The sequence below is a fragment of the Peromyscus leucopus genome, chromosome 1 (genome assembly GCF_004664715.2).
Source record: "Peromyscus leucopus breed LL Stock chromosome 1, UCI_PerLeu_2.1, whole genome shotgun sequence".
Lineage (NCBI taxonomy): Eukaryota > Metazoa > Chordata > Mammalia > Rodentia > Cricetidae > Peromyscus > Peromyscus leucopus.
This window is the reverse complement of record NC_051063.1, coordinates 5,270,229-5,284,641: the sequence shown is the minus strand read 5'-3', so window position 1 is coordinate 5,284,641 and position 14,413 is coordinate 5,270,229. Positions and strand designations below refer to the sequence as shown.

The 14,413-nt window shown below is 41.0% G+C and overlaps 1 protein-coding gene across 7 annotated transcripts in view; it reads left to right on the top strand.

Moving 5' to 3' along the window:
• Nucleotides 1–14,413, top strand: part of LOC114703442 (membrane-spanning 4-domains subfamily A member 12-like) — a 44,164-nt gene that overhangs the window by 18,711 nt on the left and 11,040 nt on the right. For 5 of the 7 annotated variants that reach the window (XM_028884291.2, XM_037204826.1, XM_037204818.1 and 2 more), the window contains 2 exons: nucleotides 9,563–9,706; nucleotides 11,639–11,692. In XM_028884291.2, the coding sequence (XP_028740124.1) occupies nucleotides 9,563–9,706; nucleotides 11,639–11,692 (198 nt within the window). The remainder of the gene's footprint in view (nucleotides 1–9,562; nucleotides 9,707–11,638; nucleotides 11,693–14,413) is intronic. The other 2 variants (XM_037204836.1, XM_037204835.1) reach the window with 2 other exon arrangements.

Here is a 14,413-nt window from a genome sequence, read left to right as displayed (position 1 = left end):
TCTCCAGCAGAATACAAAAGATGGAAGAGAGAATCTCAGGCATCGAAGATACAATAGAGAAAATAGATTAATCAGCCAAAGAAAATGTTAAATCCAACAAATTCTTAGTACAAACATCCACAAAATCTGGAACACCATGTAAAGACCAAACCTAATAATAATAGGGATGGAAGAAGGAGAATTCCAGCTCAAAGGCACAGAAAATAAATTCAACAAAATCCATAGTAGAAAACTTTCCCAACCTAAAGAAGGACATGCCTGTGAAGGTACAAGAAGCTTACAGAACACCAAATAGACTGAACCAAAGGAGAAAAAGTCCCCTCACCACATAATAATCAAAACACTAAACATACAGAATAAAGAAAGAATATTATGAGCTGCAAAGGAAAAAAAAAGGCCAAGTTAAATATAAAGACAGACCTATCAGAATTACACCCAACTACTCAATGGAGACTCTGAAAGCCAGAAGGTCCTGGACAGACATTTTGCAGACACTAAGAAACCATGGATGCCACTCAGACTACTATAACCAGCAAAACTTTCAATCACTATAGATGGGATGGAGAAAACAATATATTCCACAACAAAACCAGATTTAAACAATACCTATCCACAAATTCAGCTCTACAGAAAGTAGTAGAAGGAAAATTCCAACTCAAGGAAGTTAGTTGCACCCACAAAAACATAGGCAATAGATAATCTCATATCAGCAAAACCCAAAGAAGGGAAACATTCACACACACACACTGCCACCACCACTACCAAAACCAAAAAATAACAGGAATTAAAAATCACTGATCATTAATATCACTTAATATTAGTGGATTCAATTCACCTATAAAAAGACACAGACTAACAGAATGGATACAAAAACAGGATCCATCCTTCTGCTGCATGCAAGAAGAATACCTCAACTTCAAAGACAGAGTAAAGGGTAGAGAAAAGATTTTCCATTCAAATGGATCTAAGAAGCAAGCTGGTATCCTAATAGCTAACAAAATAGACTTCAAGTTAAAATTAATCAAAAGAGATGGAGAAGGATATTTCTCTTTTATTACAGGAAAACTCCATCAAGATGAAGTCTCAATTCTGAACATTTATGCCCCAATACAAGGGCATCCATATTTGTAAAACAAACATTATTAAAGCTTAAACCACACATCAAACCCCACACACTAATAGTGGGAGACTTCAGCACCCCACTCTCACCAATGGACAGGTTTGCCAGACAGAAACATAACAGAGAAATAAAAGAACTAACAGATGTTATTCCTCAAGTGGACTTAACAGACATCTATAGAACATTTCACCCAGACACAAAAGAATATAACTTCTGCCGGGCGTGGTGGCGCACGCCTTTAATCCCAGCACTCGGGAGGCAGAGCCAGGCGGATCTTTGTGAGTTCGAGGCCAGCCTGGGCTACCAAGTGAGCTCCAGGAAAGGCGCAAAGCTACACAGAGAAACCCTGTCTCGAAAAAACCAAATTAAAAAAAAAAAAAAAAGAATATAACTTCTTCTCAGCATCTCATGGAACCTTCTCTAAAATTGATCATATACTCATTACAAAGCAATTCTCAGCAGATACAAAAACATTTGGAATAACCCCCTGTATCTTATCAGATCACTGTGGCTTAAAGTTAGAATTTAACAATGACATAAATTACAGAAAGCCTACAAACTCTTGGAAACTGAACAACTCTCAACTGAATTACCACTGAGTCAAGGAAGAAGTGAAGAAAGAAGTTAAAGACTTCCCAGAACTCAATGAGAATGAATGTACAATATACCCAAAGTTATGGGACACTTTGAAAACAGTGCTAAGATGAAAGTCCATAGCATTAAATGCCCACATAAAGAATTTGGAGAAATCTCAGCTGGGCGGTGGTGGCGCACGCCTTTAATCCCAGCACTTGGGAGGCAGAGGCAGGCGGATCTCTGTGAATTTGAGGCCAGCCTGGGCTACCAAGTGAGTTCCAGGAAAGGCAAAAAGCTACATAGAGAAACCCTGTCTCGAAAAACCAAAAAAAAAAAAAAAAAGAATTTGGAGAAATCTCATACTAGCAACTTAATATCACACCTGAAACCTCTAGAACAAACAGAAGCAAACTCATTCAGGAGGAGTAAATGACAGAAAATATCAAACTCAGGGCTGAAATGACAAAATGGAAACAAAGAGAACAATACAAAAAAATCAACAAAACAAAGAGTTAGTTCTTTGAGTAAATCTACAAGATAGACAAACACTTATCCAAACTAACCAAAAGGCAGAGAGAGAGAGAGAGAGAGAGAGAGAGAGAGAGAGAGAGAGAGAGAGAGAGAGAGAGAACATCCAAATTAACAAAATCAGAAATAAAAGGGGGTACATAACAACAGACACTGAGGAAATCCAGGGAATCATTAGGTCATATTTTGAAAACCTGTACTCCACAAAATTGGAAAATCTAAAAGAAATGGACATTTTTCTTAATAGATACTGTAGGTTTTGCAACTCTGGAAAAGGTGTCCTGACTATCTGGGGAGTCAGATAACACCTTGAGCTGCTTAGGACATCTCTGATGGCTGGAACTGCAAGAAGACAGTTCAGCCCTGGAGGGGGTATCCCAGACACCTTGAGCTACTAAAAACAACAGCTCTGCCCTGAAGGTGTCCCAGACACCTGGAGCTGTTTAACACAGCCCTGAGGGCTAGAACTGCAAAGAAGCAGCCCAACCCTGGAAGGAAAATTTTTCTGACTTCTTGGGAGAGTCAGGCCTGAAACTGCTTCAGAAGGGATGGGTATCCTCACTCTTCGGGAAAGTCAGGGTATACCTGGTGTGATGGGGGATGGTCTCCCCGTGGGATATAGCAATCGTGTTCCTCTCCTGGAGAGCCACTACAGCTGAGTTTTGCTTAGCCCCCACTTAAGGGGGCTTCCTAGAGCTCTAATTCTCCAGTCTAAGATGTTGCTTCTTTTGCTTCACTCTGCAAAAAGGGAAACCCCTGCAGAAATGTAGCAATCTCCTCCAGCTGGCTCCAGAGAAAAGTGTTACTTTTCAACTCTCTCACTCTGTCCACTAAGGGATCTTGTAACTATAGTTTTTCTGCCTTGCCCACAGTCAGGACAAATCTCTGTCACCCACCAGTCCCACAGCCGCTCAGACCCAACCAAGTAAACACAGAGACTTATATTGCTTACAAACTGTATGGCTGTGGCAAGCTTCTTGATAACTGTTCTTATAGCTTAAATTAATCCATTTCCATAAATCTACACCTTGCCACTTGGCTCGTGGCTTACCGGCATCTTCACATGCTGCTTGTCATGGCGACGGCTGGCAGTGTCTCCTCCCACCTTCCTGTTCTCTCAATTCTCCTCTCTGTTAGTCAGTCCCACCTATACTTCCTGTCTGGTCACTGACCAATAAGTGTTTTATTTATTGACCAATCAGAGCATTTGATATACAGACCATCCCACAGCAGGATCTCTCAGCAAAGATCTTCTGTCCAACTCCTCCTTGCCCTGCTCTTTCAGCTCTCCCTTATTTTGTCCACTAGAGGACATCTCAGCAAGGATCTTCTCTACACCAGTGAATAAAGATCTTCACATTCTAAACTCTTGAAAAAGAGATTTATTTGGGTAGGAAGAGTCCAGGAAAGTAACTGCCTTTACCAGGGTGGAGAGAACAGCTTTTTTTCTAACTGACCAGGCAGGGTGGTTTACACAGGATGTCTTGGGGGTGGAGTCAACCAGGGGTTGACTTAGCATGTTCTACTGTCATGCTCTGTGATTGGATGGTTTCATAAGTCAGTTGGCCAGGGGCAAAAAAGGCTCTGATCTGACTGAGCCAAACTATGTCTTTCATTGGCCTTATCTGAGCCATCTTTCCCTAGTTCTGGGCTCCAGGGTCAGGGTGGGTTTCTTTAGCCAGCCCCCTTTCCCTCCAGGTACCACATACAAAAATGAAATCAAGACAAGATAAACAATTTAAATGGACCTATAACCCCTAAGGAAATAGAAGAAGTCATTAAAAGTCTCCAAACCAAAAGAATTCCAGGGCCAGATGGTTTCAACACAGACTTCTACCAGAATTTCAAAGAAGAGCTAATACCCCTAAAATTGTTACACACAATAGAAACAGAAGGAACACTGTCAAACTCTTTTTACAAGGCTACAGTTACCCTAATACCCAAACCACACAAAGATACAACAAAGAAAGAGAATTACAGACTAAACTCCCTCATGAACATTGACGCAAAAATACTCAATAAAGTACTGGCAAACCAAATCCAAGAACACGTCAAAAAAATCACTCATCATAATCAAATAGGCTTTATCCCAGAGATACAGGGATGGTTCAACATATGAAAATCTGTCAATGTAATCCACCATATAAACAAACTGAAAGAAAAAAAAACACATGATCATCTCATTAAAAGCTGGAAAAGCCTTTGACAAAATCCAACACCCCTTCATGATAAAGGTCTTGAGGGGATCAGGAATACAAGGAACATTCCTAAACATAATAAAGGCAATTTACAGCAAGCCAACAGCCAACATGAAACTAAATGGAAAAAAGCTCAAAGTGATTCCACTAAAATCAGGAACAAGACAAGGCTGTCCACTCTCTCCGTGTCTATTCAATATAGTACTTGAAGTTCTAACTAGAGCAATAAGACAACAAAAGGAGATCAAGGGGATACAAATTGGAAAGGAAGATGTCAAACTTTCACTATTTGCAAATGATATAATAGTATATATAAGTGACTCCAAAAATTCTACCAGGGAACTCCTATAGCTGGTTAACACCTTCAATGTCGTGGCAGGATACAAGATCAACTCAGAAAAAAAAAATCAGTAGCCTTCCTATATACAAATGATAAATCGCCTGAGAAAGAAGTTAGAGAAACATCACCATTTATAGTAGTCACAAATAACATAAAATATCTTGGAGTAACTCAAACCAAGCAAGTGACAAGAACTTTAAGTCTTTGAAGAAAGAAATGGAAGAAGATATCAGAAAATGGAAAGATCTCCCATGCTCTTGGATAGATAGGATTAACATAATAAAAATGGCAATCTTACCAAAAGTGTTCTACAAACTCAATGCAATCCTCATCAAAATCCTAACACCATTCTTCACAGACCTCAAAAGAACAATACTCAACTTCATATGGAACAACAAAAAACCCAGGATAGCCAAAACAATCCTGTAAATAAAGGAAGTTCCTAAGTCATCACCATCCCTGACTTTAAGCTCTACTATAGAGCTATAGCAATGAAAACAGCTTGGTATTGGCATAAAAACAGACACGTGGATCAATAAAATTGAATTGGAGACCCTGACATTAATCCACACACCTATGAACACCTGATTTTTTGACAAAGAAGCCAAAATTATACAATGGAAAAAAGAAAGCATCTTCAACAAATGGTGCTGGCATAACTGGATGTTGGCATATAAAAGAATGCTGAAATTTGCAGGCAAACGGATGGAACTAGAAAACACCATCCTGAGTGAGGCAACCCAGACTCACAAAGACAAATGTGGTGTGTACTCACTCATAAGTGGATACTAGATGTAAAGCAAAGGATAATCAGACTACAACCCACAGCTCCAGAGAAGCTAGGAAACAAGGAAGACCCTAAGAGGGACTCATGGATCACCTTTGGAAGGGGAAACAGATGAGATCTCCATAAGTAAACAGGGACAAGGGGGGCAATAGAGGGAAGGGTATGGGGGATGAGAACATAAGGAAATGGGATGGTCAGGCTGGAGGAGGGAGAGAGTGGGAGAGCAATGAAAGAGATATCTTGATAGAGGGAAATATTATGGGGTTAGGCTGAAACCTGTTACTAGGGAAATTCCCAAGAATCCACAAGGACAACCCCAGATTAGACTACTAGCAATAGTGGAGATGTTGCCTGGATAGGCCTAACCTGGTAATCAGATTGGTGAATACTCTCATTGTCATCATAGAGCCTTCATCCAGTAACTGATGGAAGCAGATGCAGAGACCCACAGCAAAGCACCAGGATGAACTCTGGGAGTCCAGCTGAAAAGAGAGAAGAGGGATTACATACATGAGCAAGGGGAGGAGGGGGTCAAGATCCTGATGGGGAAATCTACAGAGACAACTGAACCAAGCTCTTAGGAACTCACAAACTTTAGACTGACAGCTGTAGAACCTGCATAGGACCAGAGTAGGCCCTCTGCATACAGGAGAAAAAATGCAAATAGATTCATATCTATTACCATGCACAAAACTCAAGTCCAAGTGGATCAAAGAACTCAACATAAATCCAGTTACACTTAACCTGATAGAAGAGAAAGTGGGAAGTAGCCTTGAACACATTGGCACAGGAGATCACTTCCTGAATATAATACCAGTAGTACAGACACTGAGAGCAACAATTAATAAATGGGACCTCCTGAAACTGAGACTCTTCTGTAAGGCAAAGGACACAGTCAATTAGACAAAACGGCAGCCTACAGAATGAGAAAAGATCTTCACAAACCCCACATCTAACAGAAGGCTGATCTCCAAAATATAAAAAGAACTCAAGAAACTAGACATCAAAATAAGGAACAATCCAATTAAAAAATGGGCTTCAGAGCTAAACAGAGTATTTTCAAAGGAAGAATCTCAAATGACCAAAAGACATTTCAGGAATTGCTCAATGTCCTTAGCCATAAGAGAAATGCAAATTAAAACAACTTTGAGATACCATCTTACATCTGTCGGAATGGCTAAGTTCAAAAACATTAATGACAATTGCTGGTGGGAGTGCAAGCTTGTACAGCCACTGTGGAAATCAGTATGGCGGGTTCTCAGAAAACTGGGAATCAGTCTACCTCAAGACCCAGAAATACCTCTCTTTGGCGTATACCCAAAGGATGCGCAATCATACCACAAGGACACTTGCTCAAATATGTTCATAGCAGCATTATTTATTAGCATTATAGCCAGAACCTGGAAACAACCTAGATGCAGCTAAAGAATAGATAAAGAAAATGTGGTACATTTACACAATGGAGTATTATTCAGTGGCTTAAAAAAAATGAAATCATGAAATTTGCAGGCAAATGGAAAAAAATTAGAAATCCACAAGGATGACCCCAGCTAAGACTCCTAGCAATAGTGGAGAGGGTGCCTGAACTGGCCTTCCCCTATAACCACAATGAGTTGCTCATTGTGAGTTAGGTGTTACCTAACCCACCAAGCCACAAGTTGGGCATTCCCAGCAAAAACTCCATCACCAAATGGACATATATTTATGGTCAAATCCAAGCAAACAAGACAGAAAAAACAGCCCAAATGCTCTTACTAACTCTTCTCATCCAGCTTCTACCTGAGGCCTGATGGCCCTGTTATCAGGTTTAACAGGAAAATGTAATTGAGCCCTGGTTTACAAATGATTTTGCCTGATATCCAAGAACCTCCCAAAAGTAGGTAACTGCAATACTACAGCCCCTGGCTGGGATAACCCCTGAAGGAGAAATGCAAAGGAAAACCTTTCCAAGGTGTATAATTTCAAGCGTTACAACTGCTTGCTTATTTTGTATAGGAGAAATGGGAAGATGTATGATCAGATACTAACCCATAGCTACAACTTTGATGGTTCAACTAGACGGTCAGAAACTTGGAGGAAAACAGACTGATAAACTGGTAACAAGTGTAGGTGCAATAGTGTTAACTGTCAACTTGACAGACTAGGAAATCCTCAGGAAGGGAACCTCTGAGCATGCCTGCCGAGGATTAACTAGACTATGTCAATTGAGAAGGGAAGACATGGCCGCTGTGAGTGGTGTCATTCCCTGATCAGGATTCTGCACGGTGTAAATGGAGAAAGAGGACTGAGCAAAGCAAGCACGCCTCTCTCTTTGCTTCCTGACCCTGCGTAAAATGACCAGCTGCTTCAGGTTCCTGTGGCCTTGACTTTCCTGCCCTGATGGACTGCACCTTTGAACCGTTAAACAAAAGAAACCTTTTCTTTGTTAAATTGCTTTTGTCAGAGTATTTTTTTTTCACAGCGACACTAGGAAAGCATTATTTGAAATAAATCTCGAAATAAGCAAAAGAAAATTGAAGATATTTGCATCTCACGTCAGCCCTCAACAAAGGGCATTCTCAGTAGAGGATTTTAGCAATCAAGTGGAGGGAATGGCTTGTGCTGTGGATACCTGCCTTAGTTTGCTTCCTTTCTGTTGCTGCAGGGGGAGAAAAAAAAAACATGACGAAAAGCAACTTGGGGAAGAAAGGGTTTGTTTGGCTTACAGGTTACAGTCTATCAACAGGAGAAGTCAGTGCAGGGAACTTGAAGGCAGGAGCTAAAGCAGAAGCCATGGAGGAATGCTGCTTAGTGGCTTGTTCTTCATGCCTTGCTCCACCTGCTTTCTGTTCTGTTCTGTTCTGTGTTTTGTTTTGTTTTGTTTTGTTTTGTTTTGTTTTGTTTTGTTTTGTTGAGACAAGATTTCTCTGTGTAACAGCCCCGTAAATGGCTTTGTAGATCAGGCTGGCCTTGAACTCACAGGGATCCACCTGCCTCAGTCTCCTGAGTGCTGGGATTAAAAGCATGTGCTGCCACCACCTGGCTCAATCCACTTTCTTATATACTCTAGGAATACTTGATCAGAAGTGGTCTCTCCACATCAATCATAAATCAAGAAAATGTCCCACATGCTACCCTACAGGCCAGTGTCTTGGGAAACCTTAGGGTACCTCTTCTCATTGGACTCCAGTTTCAAGTTGAAAAAAAAAAAAAAAAAAAAAAAAAAACTAACTAGCACAGTACCAACCCACCTCTTTCCCCATCTTTATCTCAGTTCCATAGGTCCTTATCTGGTTTTTGGACTTTATGAATACTATTTTTTTAAAACAAGGCCTAGACTGGCTTAGTCTCCAGTGGCAAAGGTCAACACTGGATGTGGGAATGGGTAGGACAAGGAGAACCAAAGTTCAAGACCCAGATAAGAGGAGAAGAGAGAAAGAAGTAAGAAGAGGCCAAATGTCCCTAGCTGGTTTTGTGGGTGAAGAACAAGAGATAGATCTTTTTGCTAAAGTCTGCCTAAAGATCCAGCCTAGGAGGGAGAGCAGTACTCAGAAAGAGACTTTCAGATCCCCAGGGTCAGCAGTTCTCCTTTTAGCCATGGTGTCCTTCTGAGAAAGACAGGTCAATAGGTCTCTGCTTCTCATTTAACTAGAACCACCTACAAATTCAAAATAATTGTCCTTGAAGTCTGCTGTTAAATAAAATCCTTCTCATTCAAGCGAAGAAGATGCAAACCATCCAACAGTGGCTGCCACAACAGTCTCCACCTGGGTTCCTCCTTGACATGTAATATTTCAATACTCAGAGATAGTGAACACTCACTGTCCTGAAGCAGACGGTTTGATATCACAGTGGAATGGTGTCTGTGGTCTCCATGACTACATCAATATCCTGCAGAGACTAGAACCAGCATCTTATTGATTGTTTTTCTCTGGAGAGCCTTGACTAATATACTAATATACAGAGCCACACAGACTGAAACAGTCCTTAGTAGATTCACTTTGAATAATAACATTGGCTTTCTCTTCTCACAGGCTGCACAAATAATGTTTGGCCTAATTCACAGTGCACTGGGGATGCTCTGGGTCTTTTTGTACAATCTAGAGGAAGAACAATACAGTGTCGGTACTGTCGGTATGACTGTTATCATCTTTTACATGTTGGCGTCTGGATCATTTGTGAGTAAACTGTGGCATTGCTGATTTCTATTTATTTGGTCCTAATTGATTGATTAAAGTATGCTGTGGTCAACAGTGTACTAGACTCAATCACTGATTTCTGGTGCTCATTTGAGCCTGAAAGAGTTGTTTTTTGTGTTTGTCTCCTGTTTTGGTAAGTATCTCAAGAGGCTAGGATGTACAGGTAAAAAAGATTTCAAAGGACTATTATTCAGAAGACTCACAAAGGGCAGGGCTGTTTATACAACAACTATAAGGCCGTTCTTTTCAGGGTGAAGATCCAAAAGCATGAGTTTAATGTCTAAAGAACTAGAGGCAATTTTTGGAAAAATTGCCTAAGGGAAAAGAAAAAAAGAGCCTTGGAGGCCCAAGAGGAGTTGAGGAGAATTAAATAGAGATCCCTAAAATTGATATTCTAACAATTTCTTGGGTGAATTTATCAAAATGTCCACATGGAGCATGCCCAATTAAAAGTAATTATACTGAGGAAAGCCCAAAGCTATGATTGCCCCAGCCATCTTAGTTCACAGACGCACTCGATCCAGAAGAAATCTGTTGATCAAGGGTCATTTATGCAGAAGTCATGTGGCCTTGTGGCACAACTGACTCCCCTGTAACAGCAAGTCTCTAGAAGCAGAGAGCTTAACCTAAGGATGAGCTTCTTCACAGAGAACAGATTTCCTAAATCCTTCCCCACCTTCTTGTTCTCCTCTACCAAAATGGAGCTTTGAAAGAGTAGAGGTCTGAGTGGAGCCCAGTCCCTGAGCTTTGTGGAAAGGCTTCCGAGACATACAAGTAGTCATTTCACTCAGCAGAGGTCTGACATTCACTTCTTTGATTGGCAGACATTTCCTCCAAGGACTCACCTCTAAAGGCATTGCAAAACTGACAACTTTGTAGAAAGAGGTGTGTACAGTAAAAATCGATGACTTAAACTGGAATGGTACAATGAGTCTCCAATTGCAAAGTATCTAGAAGGGACCCTAAGCCCAAGACATAAACAGGAAGCTTATGGAAGAAATTACTCACAAACAATATTCAATGATGTGTCTATCACTGCATCATGCATTTTCCAATAGCACTTCAACCTCATTTTGCCTATTGCCACAAGGATCAAATACAGTAGCTCTTCACATCCCACTTTATAAACCAGGAAGCCAAGTTCTGCAGAGTTTAAGTAACTCTGACAGAGTGCACCACAATAAAATGACCAAGTTTTCTTTAGACCAAGGTAAGGTGCCTCTGCTTTCGTAACAGGTTGTATCCTCCTGGACTGGGAGATTCTTAATATCCTTCTTAGGAAATTTAAGTCATCTTTTGTAAGTGCTGCAAGCAAATGGAATGCATACCACAGGAAAAAAGTTAATTCTCAATAATCCACAAATAATCATACTTTCAGCTAGTTCTAGTAGGTCACAGACATCACAGTACTTGAGGAAAATAGTCATAAATAAATAAAATAAAATAAAGCCATTTGATCAAATGTTTCCTGAAACCATTTTTCAGGGATGGGTTTTTCTCCTAGACTATTATGAGGGAAAGGATTCCTGTGAGTGAGAGATGCCATTCTAGCCATTTTATTTTCTAATACTTCAGGTCATTGACTTGCTAACTGACCATCAAAGCAAGCCAAGGATCCACTATTTGCCCCTCATAAAATTATTGAGAAATTCCTGAGTGCCATCACCTACATGCTGATCTCATGAACAATAAACAACTTTTGAATGTCTTTTCATCTCTATAATAGAGAAAAAGATTTTTTTTTTAGGGAATCCCTTAGAACCAAAATAACTTTTTCATTTTAATACCACTTTCTTCCTAAAATCCAGGGATACTCTAAGCATCAGAATGACACTGGTGTTAGGAATAGAATCTGTTGGGGGAATGGATCATCCTGAGCATGGGTGTTTCAATACTTATTTCTACCCACAGTTCGTCAACTCAGGGTCCAGCAGTGTAATCCACGGTAATGCTACAACATGTCAGGTATGTGGGAAAGCAGGACACAGCCCCAGAGACAAAGGGTTACATAGCACAAATAGAACGAGATGTTGATGATTCTGAAATATTGGTAGGGGCACCTCTTCCTAATGCTCAGATGAAAACTATCACTTAATTCTTTAAAAAAAAAATGCACCTCAATGTGTCTTTTGTGGGAGTGTGGCAAAGGGGATGCCTAATGAGCAAATAAGGAGAGAGATATGAGAGTTTTCATGGAATGGATCCCTACATGGCATCTAAAGGGAGTATCAATCATAAAACAAAACTCTCAAAGGAGAGAAGGTATTTAGTCAGTGCCTTAATTAAGTTTCTATTGCTATGATAAAACACCATGACCAAAAGCTATGTGGGGAGGAAAGGGTTTATTTCATCTTCTAACACTTAGGTCACACTCCATCACTGAGAGAACTCAGGGCAGAAACTCACGGCAGGAACCTAAAGGCAGGAACTGAAGCAGACACCATAGAGAAATGACGCTAACTGGCTTGTTTCTTGTGGTTTTCTCAGCCCCCTTCCTTATATAACTCAGGACTGCCTGCCCAGGGGTGGCACTGGTCATTCTGTCATGTGCTGGTCCCTCCCACATCAATCATTAATCAAGAGAATGCCCTACAGACTTGCCTAGAGAAAAATTTGATGGAGGCACTATTTCACCTGAGGTTCATCCCCTTCCCGCCAACACCGCAGTCCACCCCCACCCCCACCCCACCCCACCCCGCCTCAGATAACTCTAGCTTGTGTTCAAGTTGATAAAGGGGTGGGGCTGTTAAGAAAGAGGATGAGAAAAAAATAACATGGAAAGAGAGAGATCTTCTGTAAACCAGGGCTATGGAATATCACCAGGACACCTCCAACAAGGAACAGTCCCCTGCTCATTTAGAACCTCCCTCCCACCTCTGCCAGCCCCTTGTGATTAGTCACGGCACTGGAAGGTCATATACATGGATTCTGGTTCTGAAGACCCCAGTGTTATCTGTGTGACCCTGAACAAAATGCTTCCCTGTGCATCCCACTAATCTGAACAAACAAACATGGATAACACTAGCAAGCTAAAAAACTTTGTTTGCCTGGGCTGGAGAGATGGCTCAGAGGTTAAGAACACTGGCTGCTCTTTTGGAGGTCCTGAGTTCAATTCCCAGCACCCATATGGTGCCTCACAACCATCTGTAATGAGATCTGATGCCCTCTTCTAAATAAATAAATAAATCTTTAAAAAAAAAAAAAAAAAAAAACTTTGTTTGCCATTTCAGCTAAAGATCTATCTCCCCTACCCACAAAGAACAGTGGCATGAGAGGCCAATTTGCTGAGAAGGAGCTTGGCAACTATGTTTGTGAGGAATCGGGGTTTGGGTTTCTTACCTTTTTAACTTTTACCATAACCTAGGCAGGGCTGGCTTTAGCTCAGCGGTTACTTTGACAATGCATCAGTTCGCTACTTTGCCACTTGTGGTTGAGTTCGAGCACCATCAACCATAACCTAGGCAGCTACTGTTAACGTCGTCTTCCTTCCTAGTCCTTGTTCTAAGATGGTGACCCCAAAAATATCTGCAAGCAAGTGTGCATGGGGCTAAACATCTGGTGTTGCTCTTCCAGAGCAATAGCGTTCAGTTGACCTCAAAGCCCTGGCAGCCCTCTGGAGGTTTTGCAAGTTCCTGACTCAATGCCAGCTTATCCTCAGTTTCTGCCTTTGTATGAAGTCTGAATTTGCTGTGCAGCAACCATGGTAACAGATAGAAGTAAATATGGCCTATTGGCTGATTTTCAGAAAACTCACCAAGCACCTTGGCTTTTTCTCCTGAAGTATGTGGGTGTGCAGAGCCTGACTGTAATTTCCAAGCCACAGTCTGCAGACTTTTGTAAACCCAAACATTTCTGGATGCCTCCTTCCCCTCCATACTACCTCAAGGAGAAAGGCATAAGTTTTTTTGTTTGTTTGTTTGTTTTTGTTTTTTTTAAAGATTTATTTATTATATATACAGTGTTCTGCCTGCTTGTATGCCTGCACACCAGAAGAAGGCACCAGATCTCATTATAGGTGGTTGTGAGCCACCATGTGGTTGCTGGGAATTGAACTCAAGACCTCTGGAAGAACAACCAGTGCTCTTAAACTCTGAGCCATCTCTCCAGGCCCATAAGTTTCTTTTCTATGCAAATCCAGCCTGGTTCCTTCTCTAGAAGCAGCTGGCATCTGTCCTCAGCACCACATTTTTATATTCAGATAAGTTTAGCACTTTTTATAAATCATCTTCTCAGTGGAAGGAAGAAGGAGGTGTAACAGACGCCTCTTCTTAGAATTTAGGGGTGGTTTGCTTTGGTTTGGATTTTCAAGACAGGGCTTCTCTGTGTAGCCTTGGCTATCCTGAAACTCTCTTTGTAAACCAGGCTGGCCTTGAACTCAGAAATCTGCCTGGCTCTGCCTCTTGAATGTTGAGATTAAAGATGTGTGCCACCATGCCTGGGAGGGTTTAAATTTTTAATCCTTAGCAAAAGTATTTCACTGAGCAAGCCATGGCCAGGATACTAAAAGACTGAACAGAGAGGGATCTCCTTCTGGTTTCCACAGCAGAAATTTACAAAGTTTCCTTCACTAAAATTAAATTAATGAAGAGGGCACTAAGGAAATAACTCAGTGGTTAGTTAAAGCCCTTTACCAAATTAATATGAGAACAGAGTTCACATATCCAGAACTCATATAAATGCCAAGTG